Here is a 16,417-nt window from a genome sequence, read left to right as displayed (position 1 = left end):
CCAGAAATGGTAGAAAGTATTTGCAAATCATGTATCTGATTAGGGACTTGCATCAGAATGCATAAATACCCCTTATAGTAAAAATAAAAAGATATCCTACTTAAAAATAGGCAAAAGATTTGAATAGACATTTCTCCAAATAATACTTAGGAAATTACCAAAAAGCACAGGAGCTGATGCTCAAATCATTAGTCAGTGGAGAAATGCAAATCAGAACCACAGTGAGGCACCATTTCACCCCCACTGAAATGACTAAATTAAAAAAAAAAAAAAGACAATAGCAAGTGCCGACAAGGCTGTGACAAAGTTGCTGGAATACAAAACGGTGCAGCTGCTTTGGAATACGGTCTGGCAGTTCCTCAAAACATCAAACATTCATTTCCCACATAGCTCAACAATGCCAGATCTAGGTATATACCCAGGAGAACTGGAAACACATGTTCACATGCAAATTACACATGAATGTTCATAGCAGCACCACTCATAATAACCAAAAACAGAAATACTCAAATGTCCATCAACTGATGAATGGATAGAGTGAGGTCTGCTTAAACAACGGAACAACGTTCGCCAGTAAAGAGCAGTGAAGTACTGATACGTACTTCAACACAACGAACCTTGAAAACACTGTGCAACGTGAAGGAAGCCAGACACGAAAGGCTGCAGATCATATGATTCCATTTACATGAGGTTTTTAATCTTCCCGTAGTCCTTAACGGTCACTGTACATCTTATCCTCATTTTATGGATGAAGAAGCTGAGGCAGTCAGGCTCTTGGAAGGCTTGAAGGAAACAATAATGAACAGCCTGTATTGAAAGTTTACTTATGAGTAGGGCACTGGCCTAAACACTTTATATGAATTCACTCATTTGCTCCTTCCAACAAACCCATTTTGCAGATTGAAACATTGAGAGTAAACTGCATGCTTGAAAAGGACTTGTTGGAATCAAGGAGATTCTGAAAAATAAGCATTGGTACTGCAGAAGTGATTGGGCCTGTGGATCTGGAAACTGTTGAAAGGAAGGATGGCTATCAGTGAGCTTATGTCTCTCGTCCAAGTCACATGAGGACAGCTCTGGGATTTGAACTCAGTGTCAAAGTCTGATATGCACTCTTCCTAAGCATTACCGACTTGATGGACATGCTTTTGAGTAAGCTCCAGGAGTTGGTGATGGACAGGGAAGCCTGGCGTGCTGCAGTCCATGGGGTTGCAAAGACACGACTGAGCGTCTGAACTGAACTGAACTTCCTAAGATTCCCTCAACTGTCAGGGTGTTGGAGCTCTCAGGGAATCCCCTTCCACACCCCTCTGCCCCTGTGCTGCCACATGGACCCGTCTGGCCACCCCCATGAGACGCGGTGCTTCCCAGACACTGATGAGGCCATCGCTGAAGTGATGACCTTGGACCCCAGCAGCCCAGGCATGTATCCGGAGCCTCTTCCTTCCACGGGGGTCTGCACAGCCTGCCCAGCCAATAGACCCCTGTTTTCGCTCACTCCACCCCCAAAAGCAAAAGAATCAATCCTGGCTCCTCTGAAGAGCATCTCGCGGGCCCTGAGACATAGGCCTGACTGAAGTTCTGTCTCTGCTATTTTGTGCTGCTCTCAGAGCCTTGGTGGGAGAGCTGGCCTGCCCCCAGGAGCCCACACCGGTCCTCCTGGGAGCACCACATTGCCACCGTGGTTATTTTCAGCTTGCAGCCCCGGCAGCTCTGTGGTTGCCTGAAGAGGTATTCCAGAGCCGTCTGCTTATGTTCTGAGGATGTATGAGCCTCTTTCCCTGGAGCACATGAAGGGTCCTCTCTGAGCTGCTGCCAGACACCTGCCTCCACGCCTCAGGGAGCCCCCACCCCCTTAGCCTTGAAGAGTTTTCAAAAGCTCGCTTGCTTTTCAAAGTCCTCGAAGCCCGTTGAGTTCATCCCAGCCACGCACCATCCCTGTCATCTCTTCACCCCTTTCTCTCACCAGGAAGACAGAACACAGTTCTCTCTACTCTTAAAACCTAGAAAACTCTGGAACAGGACGTGGAGGGAGAGGAGGACAGTCCTATGAGACTCTCTTCGAAAACCCCGCTCCCCTGTTTTGTCCTCATCCCTTCCCCCTGTTCTATGCAAAGGGCTCTCCGAAAAGTCAGTAGCACAGAATTTCAAGGCTTGCAAGAGCCTTTGGGATCCATCCTGCAGTAATAATATACCTTCTGATGAAGGCAGTGAATGCAGAGCGCTTGCTCAGGGCCAGCTCCATTTCTTTCTTTCTTTTTTTTTTTATTGGAGTCTAGTTGCTTTACAGTGTTGCGTTGGTTTCTGCTGTACAGCAAAGTGAATCAGCTATGAGTTGAGTAAGTGAGTGAGTGAAAGTTGCTCAGTTGTGTCTGACTCCTTGCGACCCCGTGGACTATACAGTCCATGGAATTCTCCAGGCCAGAATACTGGAGTGGGTAGCCTCTCCCTTCTCCAGGGGATCTTCCCAACCCAGGGATTGAACCCAGGTCTCCTGCATTGAAGGTGGATTCTTTACCAGCTGAGCTACCAGGGAAGCCCAAGAATATTGGAGTGGGTAGCCTGTCCCTTCTCCAGGGGATCTTCCCAACCCAGGAATCAAACCCAGGTCTCCTGCATTGCAGGCGGATTCTTTACCAACTGAGCTATCAGGGAAGCCCTCTCTCCAGAGGATCTTCCCAGCCCAGGGATCAAACCCAGATCTCTCACATTGCAGGTGGATTCTTTACCAGCTGAACCACAAGGGTACCCCCAAGCTGTGGCTCAGCTGGTAAAGAATCTGCCTGCAATGCGGGAGACCTGGGTTCTACCCCTGGGTTGGGAAGACCCCCTGGAGAAGGGAAAGGCCACCCACTGCAGTGTTCTGGCCTGGAGAATTCCATGGACTGGATAGTGCATGGGGTTGCAAAGAGTCGGACAGGACTGAGCATCTTTTACTTGTTGTTCGCTTTCACTACAAGGACACATGTGTGCACACAGGCACGCATACACACACACGCATTGTCTCCTGTCCTCATATTCTGTGGATTGGAGATAGAGCAAGGGGTCACTCCCCTGGGAGATGGACGTTAGTCCCTCTGAATCTACACCCGTGGGAACCCCATATGCAGGCCTCTTTGTCCCCGCCTCCTCTCCTATCTGACTCAGAAAACAGCCATCATGCAAGCAACTGCCCAAATAATGTTTTGGGGTTTTTCTGTACCCACTGAGTTCACTGTGGTAAGATTTTTTTCCAGTAGCCATCGGAGACCCCTGTTTCTAGGACCCTTGGGTTTGCCAATCCTGGTATTGTTCCACTTCCAATGTGTTATTTGAATAGCCCTGAAATCAAGCTGCAAAAGTTCCTGTATAGTTCACTCTTTTGTTCATCTTGGGGATGCTTCTAAGAACACTGTCATCTCTTTAAGAGGGCCTTCTTTCTAAAGTCCACAGGAATTTCTCTGTTTAAAATTCTATTTGTTTGGTTATCGCTGTGCTGGGTCTTCACGGCAGTGCAGGCTTGTCTCTAATTGCCGTGAGCGGGTTTCTCATTGTGATGGCTTCCCTCGTTGCAGTTCCCGGGCTCTAGAGCACAGTTCAACAGTTGTGGCCCTTGGGCTTTAGCTGGGCTTCCCTTGTGGCTCAGTTGGTAAAGAATCCGCCTGCAATGCAGGAGACCCCAGTTAGTTGCTCCACAGCATGTGGGATCTTCCTGGATCAGGAATTGAACCTGTTTCTCCTGGACTGAAAGGTGGATTCTTTACCACTGAGCCACCAGAGAAGCCCTAAAGTCCATTGGAATGTCTTTTACAATCAGTGCTATATTTAAAAACAGGTGAAATCTAAATGAGGTCTGTATGTGACTTAATAGTACTGAACCATGTCCAATTCCTGGTTTTGATAGTTGTGGGTGGTGGTGTACAAGACTCTCCCTGGGTGGAGCTGGGTGAAGATAAAATGAGAATTCTCTGTACTACTTTTGCAACTTCCTGTGAGTCTTAAATGATTTCAAATTAAAACGTTATCAATTGTATTACAAAAAGTCTACCTGGTATGTAGCTTTTCTGACGGTAACAATTCTATAAATCTCCCGTTTTACTTTGGGTTCCAGGAAGCTTAGAGTCAAATTTTAAATTCTCTCTAGAAATACCAAGGCTCTTTGGACCTACACATGTATGTCCTTTTCCAAATGCTGACTTTCCACTTGTCAACTAAAGAAAAAGGCACCACCTAAGAGTTGAGAGTTGTGTTTTATTTGGGAGCCTTACTGAGGACTGTAACCGGGGAGACATCACTCAGACAGCTCTGAGGAACTGCTCCCCAGAAGTAAGAGAGGAGCCAGATTTATAGGAGCTTTTGCTGGAAAAAAAGAAAAGCAAATAAACCATGGAGTCAACATTGAATGGAGTCGAACATCAGAAGATTACTGCCAATCACAAAAAACAGACATCTCGGGTTAATGATCTTAGAACGTTGCTCTGTGTGGGAAGATGCGAGAATCTGGGCTCATTGAAATCATGTCTTAAATACTCATCTTCAGTAGCCTGTTTTCCTCTATCCTGAATCCCCGTGGGGTACACGGAGAGGTGGGGGCGGGGAAAGAGCTGTACTGTCTGATGGCTGCAACATTCTTTTTTTACAGGACCAGCAGGCAGCATTCTTTTTAGGATTTTTTTTTTTAATCATTATTTTGTCGTGCATACTTCCTCGGAGTGACTTTGAATCAGTTCAGTTTAGTTCAGTCACTCAGTCGTGTCCAACTCTTTGCAATCCCCTGGGCTGAACCACGCCAGGCCTCCCTGTCCATCACCAACTCCCGGAGTTTACTCAAACTCAAGTCCATTGAGTCGGTGATGCCATCCAACCATCTCATCCTCTGTCATCCCCTTCTCCTCCCACCTTCAATCTTTCCCAGCATCAGGGTCTTTTCCAATGAGTCAGTTCTTCGCATCAGGTGGCCAAAGTATTGGAGTTTCAGCTTCATCATCAGTCCTTCCAATGAATATTCAAGACTGATTTCCTTTAGAATGGACTGGTTGGATCTCCTTGCATTCCAAGGGACTCTCAAGAGTCTTCTCCAACACTACAGTTCAAAAGCATCAATTCTTCAGTGCTCAGCTTTCTTTATAGTCCAACTCTCACATCCATACATGAACACAGGAAAAACCACAGCCTTGACTATATAGACCTTTGTTGGCAAAGTAATGTCTCTGCTTTTTAATATGCTATTTGGTTGGTCATAATTTTTTTTTCCCAAGGAACAAATGTCTTTTAATTTCATGGCTGCAGTCACCATCTGCAGTGATTTTGGAGCCCCCAAAATAAAGTCTGTCACTGTTTCCATTGTTGCCTCATCTATTTTCCATGAAGTGATGGGACCAGATGCCATGATCTTACTTTTCTGAATGTTGAGTTTTAAACCAACTTTTTCACTCTTCTCTTTCACTTTCATCAAGAGGCTCTTTAGTCCTTCTTCACTTTCTGCCATAAGGGTAGTGTCATCTGCATGTCTGAGGTTATTGATATTTCTCTTGGCAATCTTGCTTCCAGCTTGTGCTTCATCCAGCCCAGCATTTCTCATGATGTACTCTGCATATAAGTTAAATAAGCAGGGTGACAATATACAGCCTTGATGTATTCTTTTCCCAATTTGGAGTGACTTTGAATACTTTATGAAAAGAAATAGTGTATAAATATAGAAACAATATTACAGTTGTCACAGCTAGCTTACGAGACATTCATGTGCCTTGTTGTTTCATCATCTAAGGTTTCTGTTTTACCTTTATCTGAAAGCACTCACCTAGTACCAATCCCTCACCATGTAGCATTTTCCCCAGACAGTCACAGGCAAGTTTCCGTGGCATTGAGAGCTCCAGCTTCAGCTGGGACACATCCAGCAGAGGGGTGTCCAGCTGGTGAGCAGGGCTGGTGTCCAGCTGGTGCTGATCCCCAGGCCAGCACAGACGCCTTTAGATGTTAGAAGTTTGAGGTCCTTGAAACAACCCCAGTTCAATTGCAAATGCCTCTCTGAGGACAGACTGGTGGTTTCAGCAGCTACAACCTGGAAAGGCGTGCTCCAGCAGTGAGTTTTAAGAAAGTGCCTTTGTGGACAGGTATGAACTGCATGCTGCTTTAGGGGTCAGGTTGTTATTAGAGTTCATTCCACTGTGGATTCACTCAGAGTCCTCACAGACCCCATGCTCAGCAAACATAAAGCAGAGCATTCTCTTCACCTGGAGAGGAAGGTGGGAACCTGAGAGTCTCCTGGCAGAGATCACACCATCACACACAGACACACACACACACACCCCATTGGTCCAGGCACAAACCAGCAAAGGGGAAAGGGCATGACTGCTGTGAAGGTATAATATCCAGCTCTGCCAATCACTGATCACGTGGCTTTGATGAGCCTTGTTCTCTCTGAGCCTCAGTTTCTTCATCTGTAAAGTGGGATGAGCTGGTCCAACCACAGACTCACCAGGCAGTGATGTGCGTAAAGGCTTGACACAGCATCTGGCATGTTGTTACTGCTCCCAAAGGTTCAAACCTTGCCCCTTCTTCAATAATAATTATAATACTAATAAGAATAATAATTAACATGTAGAGAGCTCTAATCAAGATGGCAGAGTAGAAGAATGTAGAACTCACTTCCTTCCAAATACCTCAAAAACACATCTACAAGTGGGGCAGTTCTCACAGAGCACCTCCCAGGCCGTAAGAGAAGACCTCAAACTCCTGAAAGGACAAGAAAGGTTCCCATGCAACTGGGCAGGATGAAAGGGAAAGGGGTAAGTGGGACAGGTCCTGGGTCTCTGGGAGGGATCCGGAAAGAGGAAACATTCCTGAACCCTGGGAAGTCCCTTCACCAGCAGGGAGCTCATAAACGGAGCTTCAGAGGCTCAGAGGCGAGCCCAGCCACCAGCCCTCGGCAGACAGAGCAGAGAGGCCTGCACAGACGGGCCAGCCAGCAGGCTGGGCACCCAGCCTGAGACACAGGTCTGCTGCTACGGACGGGGCTGGGTGCTGAGACTCGGAGTTCAGAGTCCTGGCCTGGGGAGGGGACTGGAGTTGGCTGCTGGGAGGGAGCCTGAAAGGCCTGGAGTGTGGCCCAGCTCAACAAGGGGTGTTCTTGGAAGAAGCCCAGCCCTCCACAGTAGCAACGCACCATTGCTAAGTAGCGCGCCGAGGGCAGGGCCACTATAGCAGCTGCTGTCTCCACGCACTGACCCCTACCTCCACGGCCTCCTAGAGAGTGCCCCAGCCACCACTCAGGGGCTCAGTAGCAGATGCCACAGGCTGCCCATGTGCAGAGGGTGGATGAAACCACAGCTGATTCCCAGGGGCCACACTACTTGGGAAGCAGGGCAGAATTTTTTCTCCCTGCGGTTGTGCGAACCATGGATTTACACCCCCGCCCCTGGCTTTGTAAAGTGAGCACCTGTGTGTCATCTGAACAGACACAGATCTACACCAAGACAGATGACAATTAAAATGGCAAAAGTTAAATGAGGATGACAAGGAAACCCCTATAAAGCCATCAGCTGATTTCTCTACAGAAAAGTTGCAGGTCACAGGGGAGGGGCAAGATATATACAAAGTCCCGAAAGGGAAAAAACTGCAACCTAGGATACTCTATCCAGCAAGATTATCATTGAGAATAGAGGGAGAAGTAAAAATGTCTCAGACAAGCAAAAACAAAAAGAATAGAGCCATACTAAACCTACCCTAAGGAAATATTGCAAGGTCTTCTCTAAATAGAAAATAAGTAAGAATCTATAGGAAAGAGAAAATTACAATTGGAAGGTAAATCATATAAATAAACCAGTACACAGATTTAAAAAAAAAAAAAGACTTTTTTCTGTGAAAGTGATGACAACCACAATGGACAACAAAAGGATGAACCTGAAGATGTAAAATCATAAAATCAAAATCATAAAATGTGGGATGAGTAAGAAAATACTCATAGTATTTAGGAAAATATGCTAGTTCTTTTTTCTAGAATGTGTTTGAACCTATATGACTACCAGTCTAACACAAGAAGATATAGGGAGGGATTAATGTGCTTGAAAAACAGAGTGACCACAAATCTAAAACATACAATAGATGCACAAAAACCAGAAGCAAAGAACATAAACATAATACGAAAGAGAATCAGCCAACCGCAAAATGGAAAAGGACAAGGAAGAAATATAAAATCAATGGGAAATCAAGGTTTAAAATGACAATAAATACAGGTCTATCAATAATTACCTTAAATGCCAGTGGGCTAAATGTGCCACATCTAAAAGATATAGAATGGCAGAGTCGGTTAAAAAAAAACAAAACAAGAACCCACGATAATGCTGCCTGCAAGAGACCCACTTCAGGGCAAAGGATACACACAGAGTGAAGGAAAAATTAACATGTATGATGTGTCAGACGCTATGCTAGATTGTAGGAATACAAAAGTAAAGAAAACAGCGTCCTTGCTCTTAAACAATTGATCTTTCATGTTGATAGGACACTTACTGTGTATCTTGTCCTGTTAAGGCCTCACACCAGCTCTAAGAGGTGAGTGATCTTGTTATTCATTCCCATTTCACAGATTAGGCCAGTCGTCTGCTGAGAAATGGTGGTAACCTCTCAACTGCTAGGGAAGAGGCAAGGATACACACTGTAAAGCAGTTCTCGGAGTCCGAGGCCTGGGAGACGGTGGACAGCACGTCTGTGAGGGCGTCATGGGTTCTCTTTAGTGGAAATTCTGAGACAAGCCGGGGAGAGAGCCCTCGAGTTGGGAGGAGAGCCACTGGCTAGAGCCCCCCCGGCTGGGGCTCGCCTTCCCCTCACGCCCTGCCTCTCCTCCCTGCAGGTGCCTGCAGCAGCCGCCGCCCGCGGACAGCCTGCCCACCGCCAGCGTCGTCCTCTGCTTCCACGACGAGGCCTGGGCCACCCTCCTGAGGACCGTGCACAGCATCCTGGACACGGCGCCCAGGGCCTTCCTGAAGGAGATCGTCCTTGTGGACGACCTCAGCCAGCAAGGTGGCTGCGGGCTTCCTGCAGGCTCTCTTGGGAGGGCCTGGACCCTGAGGGCCCCCGTGCACACACTGGGGTTTGGAGCCTATGTAGGCGGGAGTCCCCGAAGCGGTCCCGCAGACGGGGATTCAGGTGTAGGAGACTCATCCGGGAAGAGCCCCAGAGGCTCCGCCCCCTGTGACACCCCAGAGTGTGATGCTGGCTGCAGGCGAGGAACCAGCAGCTGGAGGGTGACTGTGCTGCTCTCTCGTTATTGGCTCTTTTGATCGCACTGCAGGGCATGTGGAATCTTAGTCCCGTGCCCCTATATTGTAAGTGTGGGGTCCTAACCACTGGACCGCCAGGGAGGTCCCTTGTGCTCACCTTTTTTGTAAGGGACTTGAGCACTGAAGCATCTGTAGATTTTGGTGTCTGCAGTGGGTGGGCGGACTTCTGGAACCAACACCAGCACCCCGACTCTGAAGGATGACCGTACGTTGGTCTTTCCATCTCTGCTAGTGCTCATCTGGGTGCTCTCACACCTGTCCATTTGCACAGTTTTTCTGATTTTAAATGTGCTGTGCTTAGTTGCTCAGTCATGTCCAACTCTTTGCAACCCCATGGACTGTAGCCCACCAGGCTCCTCCATCCATGGGATTCTCCAGGCAAGAATACTAGAGTGGATTGCCATGCCCTCCTCCAGGGGATCTTCCCAACCCAGGGATGGAACCCAGGTCTTCCGCATTGCAGGTGGATTCTTTATCGGCTGAGCCCCCAGGGAAGCCCAAGAATCCTGGAGTGGGTAGCCTTCTCCAGAGGATCCTCCCGACCTAGGAATCAAACCTGATCTTGAAGACAAAGCCTAAAAAGCCTCTCTCAACCTGTATCCTCTGTAGGATTGTCATTCCTGAAAGAATGTGTAGACTTTTGATCTCAGTCTCTAGCCTCCCATTTTCTCTTCACTGCTCACTCCCCCACCACTGCAGTAAGACCTCTCTGGCCAGTGCCGCCCTCCTGGGGGCCGCCTACAATGGGCCCTCTGTCTTTGACGTCCTTGACCCCTGTGTCTTAGTCAGGTACCCTAGAAGCAGAGCCTGAGATGGGGACTCATGTGTATGTTATTGGGGGGCAGAGCGGTGCTCTCAGGGGAGCACTCTAGGGGAGTGGGGAAGCCTGGAGGAGGCAGGAGGAGTTGAGCTAAGACGCGGTGTCAGGGCTCTCAGGGGAGCACTCTAGGGGAGCAGGGAAGCTGGAGGAGGCAGGAGGAGTTGAGCTAAGACACGGTGTCGGGTGAAGGTCAGCCACAGCCCATTCCCAGGTGCACCTCAGCAGCTGTCTTGCCTTGAGGCAAAGAGTGGGCTTGGTATTCAGGCAGCGGTCGGTCATTGCCAACCCACCCACCACTCACCTGGGGCAAGGGGTGGCATTCTGACCAACTCCCTGCTACTTGCAGGAGAGGTGGTTCTGGTCCCCTGGGTTCTGGTCCCCTGGGGCACGTCTCCAGGGAAGGATGGGGACTTCAGTTGGCAGCCAACCCCCAGCAGCTGGGCACCTGCAAACCAAACTAGCAAGAGGGGTCCCAGCAGAGCAGGGCACCAGCAGCATCTGCTTCAGTCTCACTGCTGCCTTTGGAGAATGTGAGCACATTCTCATCTCTCCTAGCTTCAGGACGCCATGTCTCCTGGTTTTTACTGGAGGGAACCCTGATCCACCCAAAGGAACTAGGCATCTCTCATCTTAGCGACAACCACCCCATAATGTAGGCGATGCTCACCACTGCTCCCAAGAGCAGCCTGTTGGCAATGATCCTAGTGATGGTCATTGCACTCTCGGGGGCTGTGGCATCCCGTGACCTCACTGACCACCCCCCTATTGATTCCAGGACAACTCAAGATGGCTCTCAGCGAGCACGTGGCCCAGTTGGAGGGCGTGAAGTTGCTCAGGAGCAACAGAAGGCTGGGCGCCAGCGGGGCCCGGATGCTGGGGGCTGCCAGGGCCACCGGGGACGTGCTGGTCTTCATGGACGCCCACTGCGAGTGCCAGCCAGGTTGGCTGGAGCCCCTCCTGGCCAGAATAGCTGGTGACAGGTAACTCACCCCCCGGGGGCTGTAGAGCAGGGGGCGGGAAATGGGGAGATGGTCTACGGCCTTAGCCACTCACAGAACACACCCCACCTCCCTGGCCACCACTGCCTGAGCTGACTGCAGCTCCAGTGCCCAAGCCAGGGAGGAAGAGTCATGACCAGAGAGAAAGGGAGATTTCCAAGGGCAAAGGGGCAGACCCCCCTCTTAGGGGTGTTCCTGGCTCAGGAGGCTGACCACACTATTTCCCACTAGAAGACTGGTCCAGGCTCCTGCCTTAGGGACACCTGGTTCTTTTTTAAAAATATGTGTGTATCACTTTATAGTTTACAAAGAGCTCCTGGATCACTGGTCAAAGTGCAGGGTCTGGGATGTCTTCATTCTATTTTTTTTTAAATAGACTCTATTATTAGAACAATTTTTGGTACACAGCAAAATTGAGAGGCAAGAATGCTGGAGTGGGTTGCCCTTTCCTGCTCCAGTGGATCTTCCCAACCCAGGAATCAAACCTGGGTCTCCTGCACTGCAGGCAGAGTCTTTACCAACTGAGCTATGAGGGAAGCCCCCAGTTGAGAGGAAGTTACAGAGATTTCTCATACATCCTCTCCCTCCACATGTGCACAGCCTTCCCCATTGTCAACATCTTCCACCAGAGTGGTAAAATGGTTAACAATTGATGAACCCACATCAACAAATCAAAAGCATCCAAGAGGGATGCCTAGTTCCCAAGGTCACCTAGTTATCAAGGTCATCTAGTTCCCAAGGTCAAGGTCACCCAGTTCTCAAGGTCAAGGTCACCTAGTTCTCAAGGTCAAGGCCACCTAGTTCTCAGGGTCGTCTAGTTCCCAAGGTCATCTAGTTCTCCAGGTCACCTAGCTCTCAAGGTCACCTAGTTCTCAAGGTCATCCAGTTCTCAAGGTCGTCTAGTTCCCAAGGTCACCTAGTTCTCAAGGTCACCTAGCTCTCAAGGTCACCTAGTTCTTAGCTGAGGTTGAGGCTGCTCTGTATTTGAGGGCTTAGTGATGGAAGGCAGTCTGAAGAATCCCACATTTGTGTGTGTGTATGTGTGTGCATGTGTGTGTGCGTGTGTTGAGGAGCAGCAGGGGATTTAGATGCCTCCAGCCCTGCAGAGCGAGCCACCTTCCTCTGGTCTGTGGCCTGGGAAAGCTCTCAGCCCCTGTCCTGCTCTGTCCCCCTCAGCAGACAGAGTCCTGGGAGGGCCAGCATCAATCTTGGGGTCGCACCTGAGCAGCAAAACTCTGGGAAGAGAGACTGTAGAGCTTCTTGCTTCTTAGTATAAGACACTTCCCACAAATGCCGAGAATTTGCATGGGCTTCCAGAATGACTTTCTACATCACAGAGCAAGAGGAACGTTCAGGCCCAGGGGAAAAACAAAGAGTGGTGAGATAAACTAGGGTCCTTCCTCCTTGGGGTAAAAGTTTGGTGGATGAGTTTGCAGCTGCAGTTAGCTTTTGGCTCTCTGGACAGTGGTGCCTTGGTTGACCTCACGTATTTCAGTTAGCTGGTGTTTGTTGACGGCTCCATTGAAACCCAAATGCTTGACCACCTAGGGCTTAGAAAGGCTTAGGAGAGGATTGACCTCAAGTCTGCCTGTGAGTTAAAACTCAGTTCACAAGTGACAGGATGATGGAGTGAGTCCTTTCCTAGCTCCTTCCAAGTCAGACAGGGAAGCTTTGCTATTTTGCCCTTAGTGAATTCCAAGAACTCTAGATACATCTGTAGGTTCGAAACACAAAGCTAAATATAAGACTTTTTTTTTTTTAATCACTCCTTTTCAAGTCTCTCAACTCCAATTTCTTCCTAATTCAGCCCTGACCAAGCAGCTGCTCTGGCCCATGAGAATAAAAAACAAAACAAGGAAACATCTTTCATTTCATTCATTGACATTTTAATCTTCATCTTTACCCAAAATGTATTCAAAGAGGCTTATGATGAATCACTTATGTAACTGGCTAAAATAGAAGAAGACTTCAGAAAGGAAAAGATGGTGTTGGAAACTGGGGGTAATACAGTTATTAGAAACGAGATTTACATATGACTCTGAGCCTCCAGCAAGACGGAGCAAAAAGAGAAACTTGACGAACTTTAGGGTGATCATTCTCTGATGAAAAGGGATGTACACCTTTTATCAAGAAGGACACAGCTGAAAGCTCTGGGACAAACAGTGTAGCCACTTAACTGCAGTTTCTTTCTTGTCCTGTTACAATTGCCAAGGTGGCACAAACTTGATGGGACTCCTCAGAAGTCAGCCGCATGGCTTCCCTGGCTCTTGATTCTGAAATTCCACAAAATGCTCTGCCAGTTGCCAAATCCATCCGCTCTGCACGGCTCTTTCAACAGTAAGCAGACCTGGGAGCGTGCCCCCTGAAATCCTTGCCCGTACTTCTCAGTTTCTTAGGTCAATACATAGTGCTCCAAAGTGGCGGAGGCCAGGGGTCTCAAGTTACCATTACCTTCCAAGATCCTTGCTGTAAATATAAACCCCATGACCCTTCAAGCCAAGGCCAGTCAGTGGAGGCCACAGATTAAAGCAGATCCTTGAATGCCAGGACCACTCTGGCCCTCTCCATATGGGCTGGGCTCATGCCAGCCCTGGCTGTCTCCAAGGGGGATGGAAATTGATGGGAGTGTAAACAGCATGGCTGGCATCTCTTTCCCAGAAATATTCCTTTTCTTAGACTGGTAGCTGCCAGCCAGTCTAAGACTTCTCTTACCAGTCTAACTGGGTAATCCCTGAGTTCATGCCTAACTCATTCCAAGATACAGCTTTTAGAAGAAACTGTCATGAAAGGCCAGTTTCATGCCTCTCACTGCCATGAATGGCCATGAAAGGAAAAAAAATGTGACTGAGATATGACTAGGTGGAGGGCAGCTGCTGGTACACCTGAGTGATGCGGCTAAAGGCAGGGTTTCCAGCCTGTACCGAAATCTGTACCAATTTCCCACAGCGCCCTCTCTGAGGTCATGTAGTCCCAAGCCATGCAAAAAATCTGGGATGAAATACAACGCCAACAGCTACAATAAATGAACAAGTAAATCTAGTTGCAGGACTTCGCTGAGAGACACCATGTACTCATAAACACACACGTGCACACGTGCACGCATACACACACACACATGCTTTAACATCAAGGAGACTTCTGGGGCTTGACAATCCTGGTTTCTCAAGACAACCCAGTTTCATGATCCAGGTAGGAACCAGAGCTAGACCCTAGAGCAGGGGCCCGTGAGCCCTCTACAGTTGTACACAATATTTTGTATATGTGCATATGATTATTTTTCAGAGGAGGGATCCATTGTTTTCCCATGATTCTCAAAGGAATCAAAGACCTCCAAAGAAGTCAAGAGCCATAGGCCTAGAGCATTACAGCTGAGAAAGAAAGGCCTTTCTGGGAAGTAGTTCTGCCTCCCGTTTTACAAATGAGGAAGCTGAGGCCCAGAGAGGCACAACAGCTACCTCAAGATCACACAGCGCATTAGCGGCAGAGCTGAGCCCAGGCCACCACTCCTCTGTCTCTCAGTTTTGTCCAGAGAGGGTGTGTGTGTGTGTGTGTGTGTGTGTGTTTGTATTTTTTATTGGACAGAGAGATTTTTAAAGAAGGGCGCAGGAATATTCTTTAATGAAATGGGCCCCCAACTCCCTATGGAAAAATGTATTTTCTAGAACAGTTCTGTTCAGTAGAAATAGAATAGGAACCACAGGTATAACTTAAATATTTCTAGTAGTCCCATTGCAAAATAAAGAGACACATGATATTAATTTCAACAAAATATTTTAGTAAACCCAATACATCCAGAATATTATCATTCCCACACGCGATCAATACGATAATTACTGAGATGGGCACACCATTTTTCATACTAAGTCTTCTCAATGCAGTGCATGTTTCACACTTACACCACATCTTGGTTCAGACACCTGATATTTTTAGGAGCCCAGTAGCTGCGTGACTGGTGGTTGCTGTATTGGGGGCTGGTGTCTAAATGATGTTTCTGCCCCCCCAGCAAATGGGGGTGTGTATCCCTTCTCTGACCTCACGGTTCCTTCCAGGAGCAGGGTGGTGTCTCCAGTCCTAGACATGATTGACTGGAAGACTTTGCAGTATTACCCCTCCGCGGACCAGCAGCGAGGAGTATTGGACTGGAAGCTGGATTTCCACTGGGAGCCTTTGCCGGAGCATGAGAGGAGGGCCCTCGCCTCCCCTGTCAGTCCCATCAGGTGAGGCTCCTTCCCCAGCCGGCTTCACCACTGCCTCCCCCACGCGGGCTCAGCAGCGGGCGGCCTCGGCATAGGGTGGCCCGGGCCAACCCGGGCTCTCCTCCTCTCCTAGCAGGTTCAGTTCAGTTCAGTGGCTCAGTCGTGCCTGACTCTCTGCAACCCCATGGACTGCAGCACACCAGGCCTCCCTGTCCATCACCAACTCCCAGAGCTTACTCAGACTCATGTCCATTGAGTTGGTGATACCATCCAACCATCTCATCCTCTGTCATCCCCTTCTCCTCCTGCCTTCAATCTTTCCCAGCATCAGGGTCTTTTCCAGTGAGTCAGTTCTTTGCATTAGGTGGCCCAGTATTGGAGTGTCAATATTGGAGCTGCCTGCTGCTGCTGCCGCCAAGTCACTTCAGTCGTGTCCGATTCTGTGCGACCCCATAGACGGCAGCCCACTAGGCTCCTCTGTCCCTGGGATTCTCCAGGCAACAACACTGGAGTGGGTTGCCATTTCCTTCTCCAGTGCATGAAAGTGAAAAGTGAAAGTGAAGTCGCTCAGTTGTGTCCGACTCTTAGCGACCCCATGGACTGCAGCCCACCAGGCTCCTCTGTCCATGGGATTCTCCAGGCGAGAGTACTGGAGTGGGGTGCCACTGCCTTCTCTGTTGGAGCTTCCTAGCAAGTTACATAATAAATAAGCGGGGGATCACAATGATACTTACCTTCTGGGGGCTGGGAGGTCTGAATGAGCTAATACATGAGAAGCACACAGAGACTCTCAGGCCCTCAGGGATGAGTATTATTATCCTCACATTGCTTCACGAGTGGAGTCCGGCGAAGTTTCCAGACCCTGAAAGTAGAAAGCAGAAGCATGATATTTGGGGTCTCAATCCAGCTCCGTCTCACCAGGAAACTCTGGAGTTTCCCAGGCCTCAGATGCTTTCTTGGTAAAAGGGAAGAATTCAGCTGGGTAAATGCTAAGACACCGGAAGCTCTGTGGTTTGCTTCTCCCGTGTTTGACTTTCAGACAAATATCCTATGTTTAACATAGGATACGTTATGTTTAACATCTAGGCGATGTTCTAGAGAGCTTCTGCTGTGTAACAAACCGTCCAGACTTAAGGGTGTGGAAGA

General features: G+C 48.6%; 1 protein-coding gene across 1 annotated transcript in view; it reads left to right on the top strand.

Annotated features, from left to right (window-relative positions):
* GALNT15 (polypeptide N-acetylgalactosaminyltransferase 15) overlaps nt 1-16,417 on the top strand; it is a 47,097-nt gene that overhangs the window by 12,528 nt on the left and 18,152 nt on the right. Inside the window, 3 exon segments of the mRNA XM_070377127.1 lie at nt 8,828-8,997; nt 10,853-11,057; nt 15,125-15,292. Of these exon segments, the coding sequence (XP_070233228.1) occupies nt 8,828-8,997; nt 10,853-11,057; nt 15,125-15,292 (543 nt within the window).

The sequence above is a fragment of the Bos mutus genome, chromosome 1 (genome assembly GCF_027580195.1).
Source record: "Bos mutus isolate GX-2022 chromosome 1, NWIPB_WYAK_1.1, whole genome shotgun sequence".
In the NCBI taxonomy this organism is placed as follows: Eukaryota; Metazoa; Chordata; class Mammalia; order Artiodactyla; family Bovidae; genus Bos; species Bos mutus.
The sequence above is the reverse complement of the archived record's forward strand: the minus strand, read 5'-3'. Positions and strand labels throughout refer to the sequence as shown.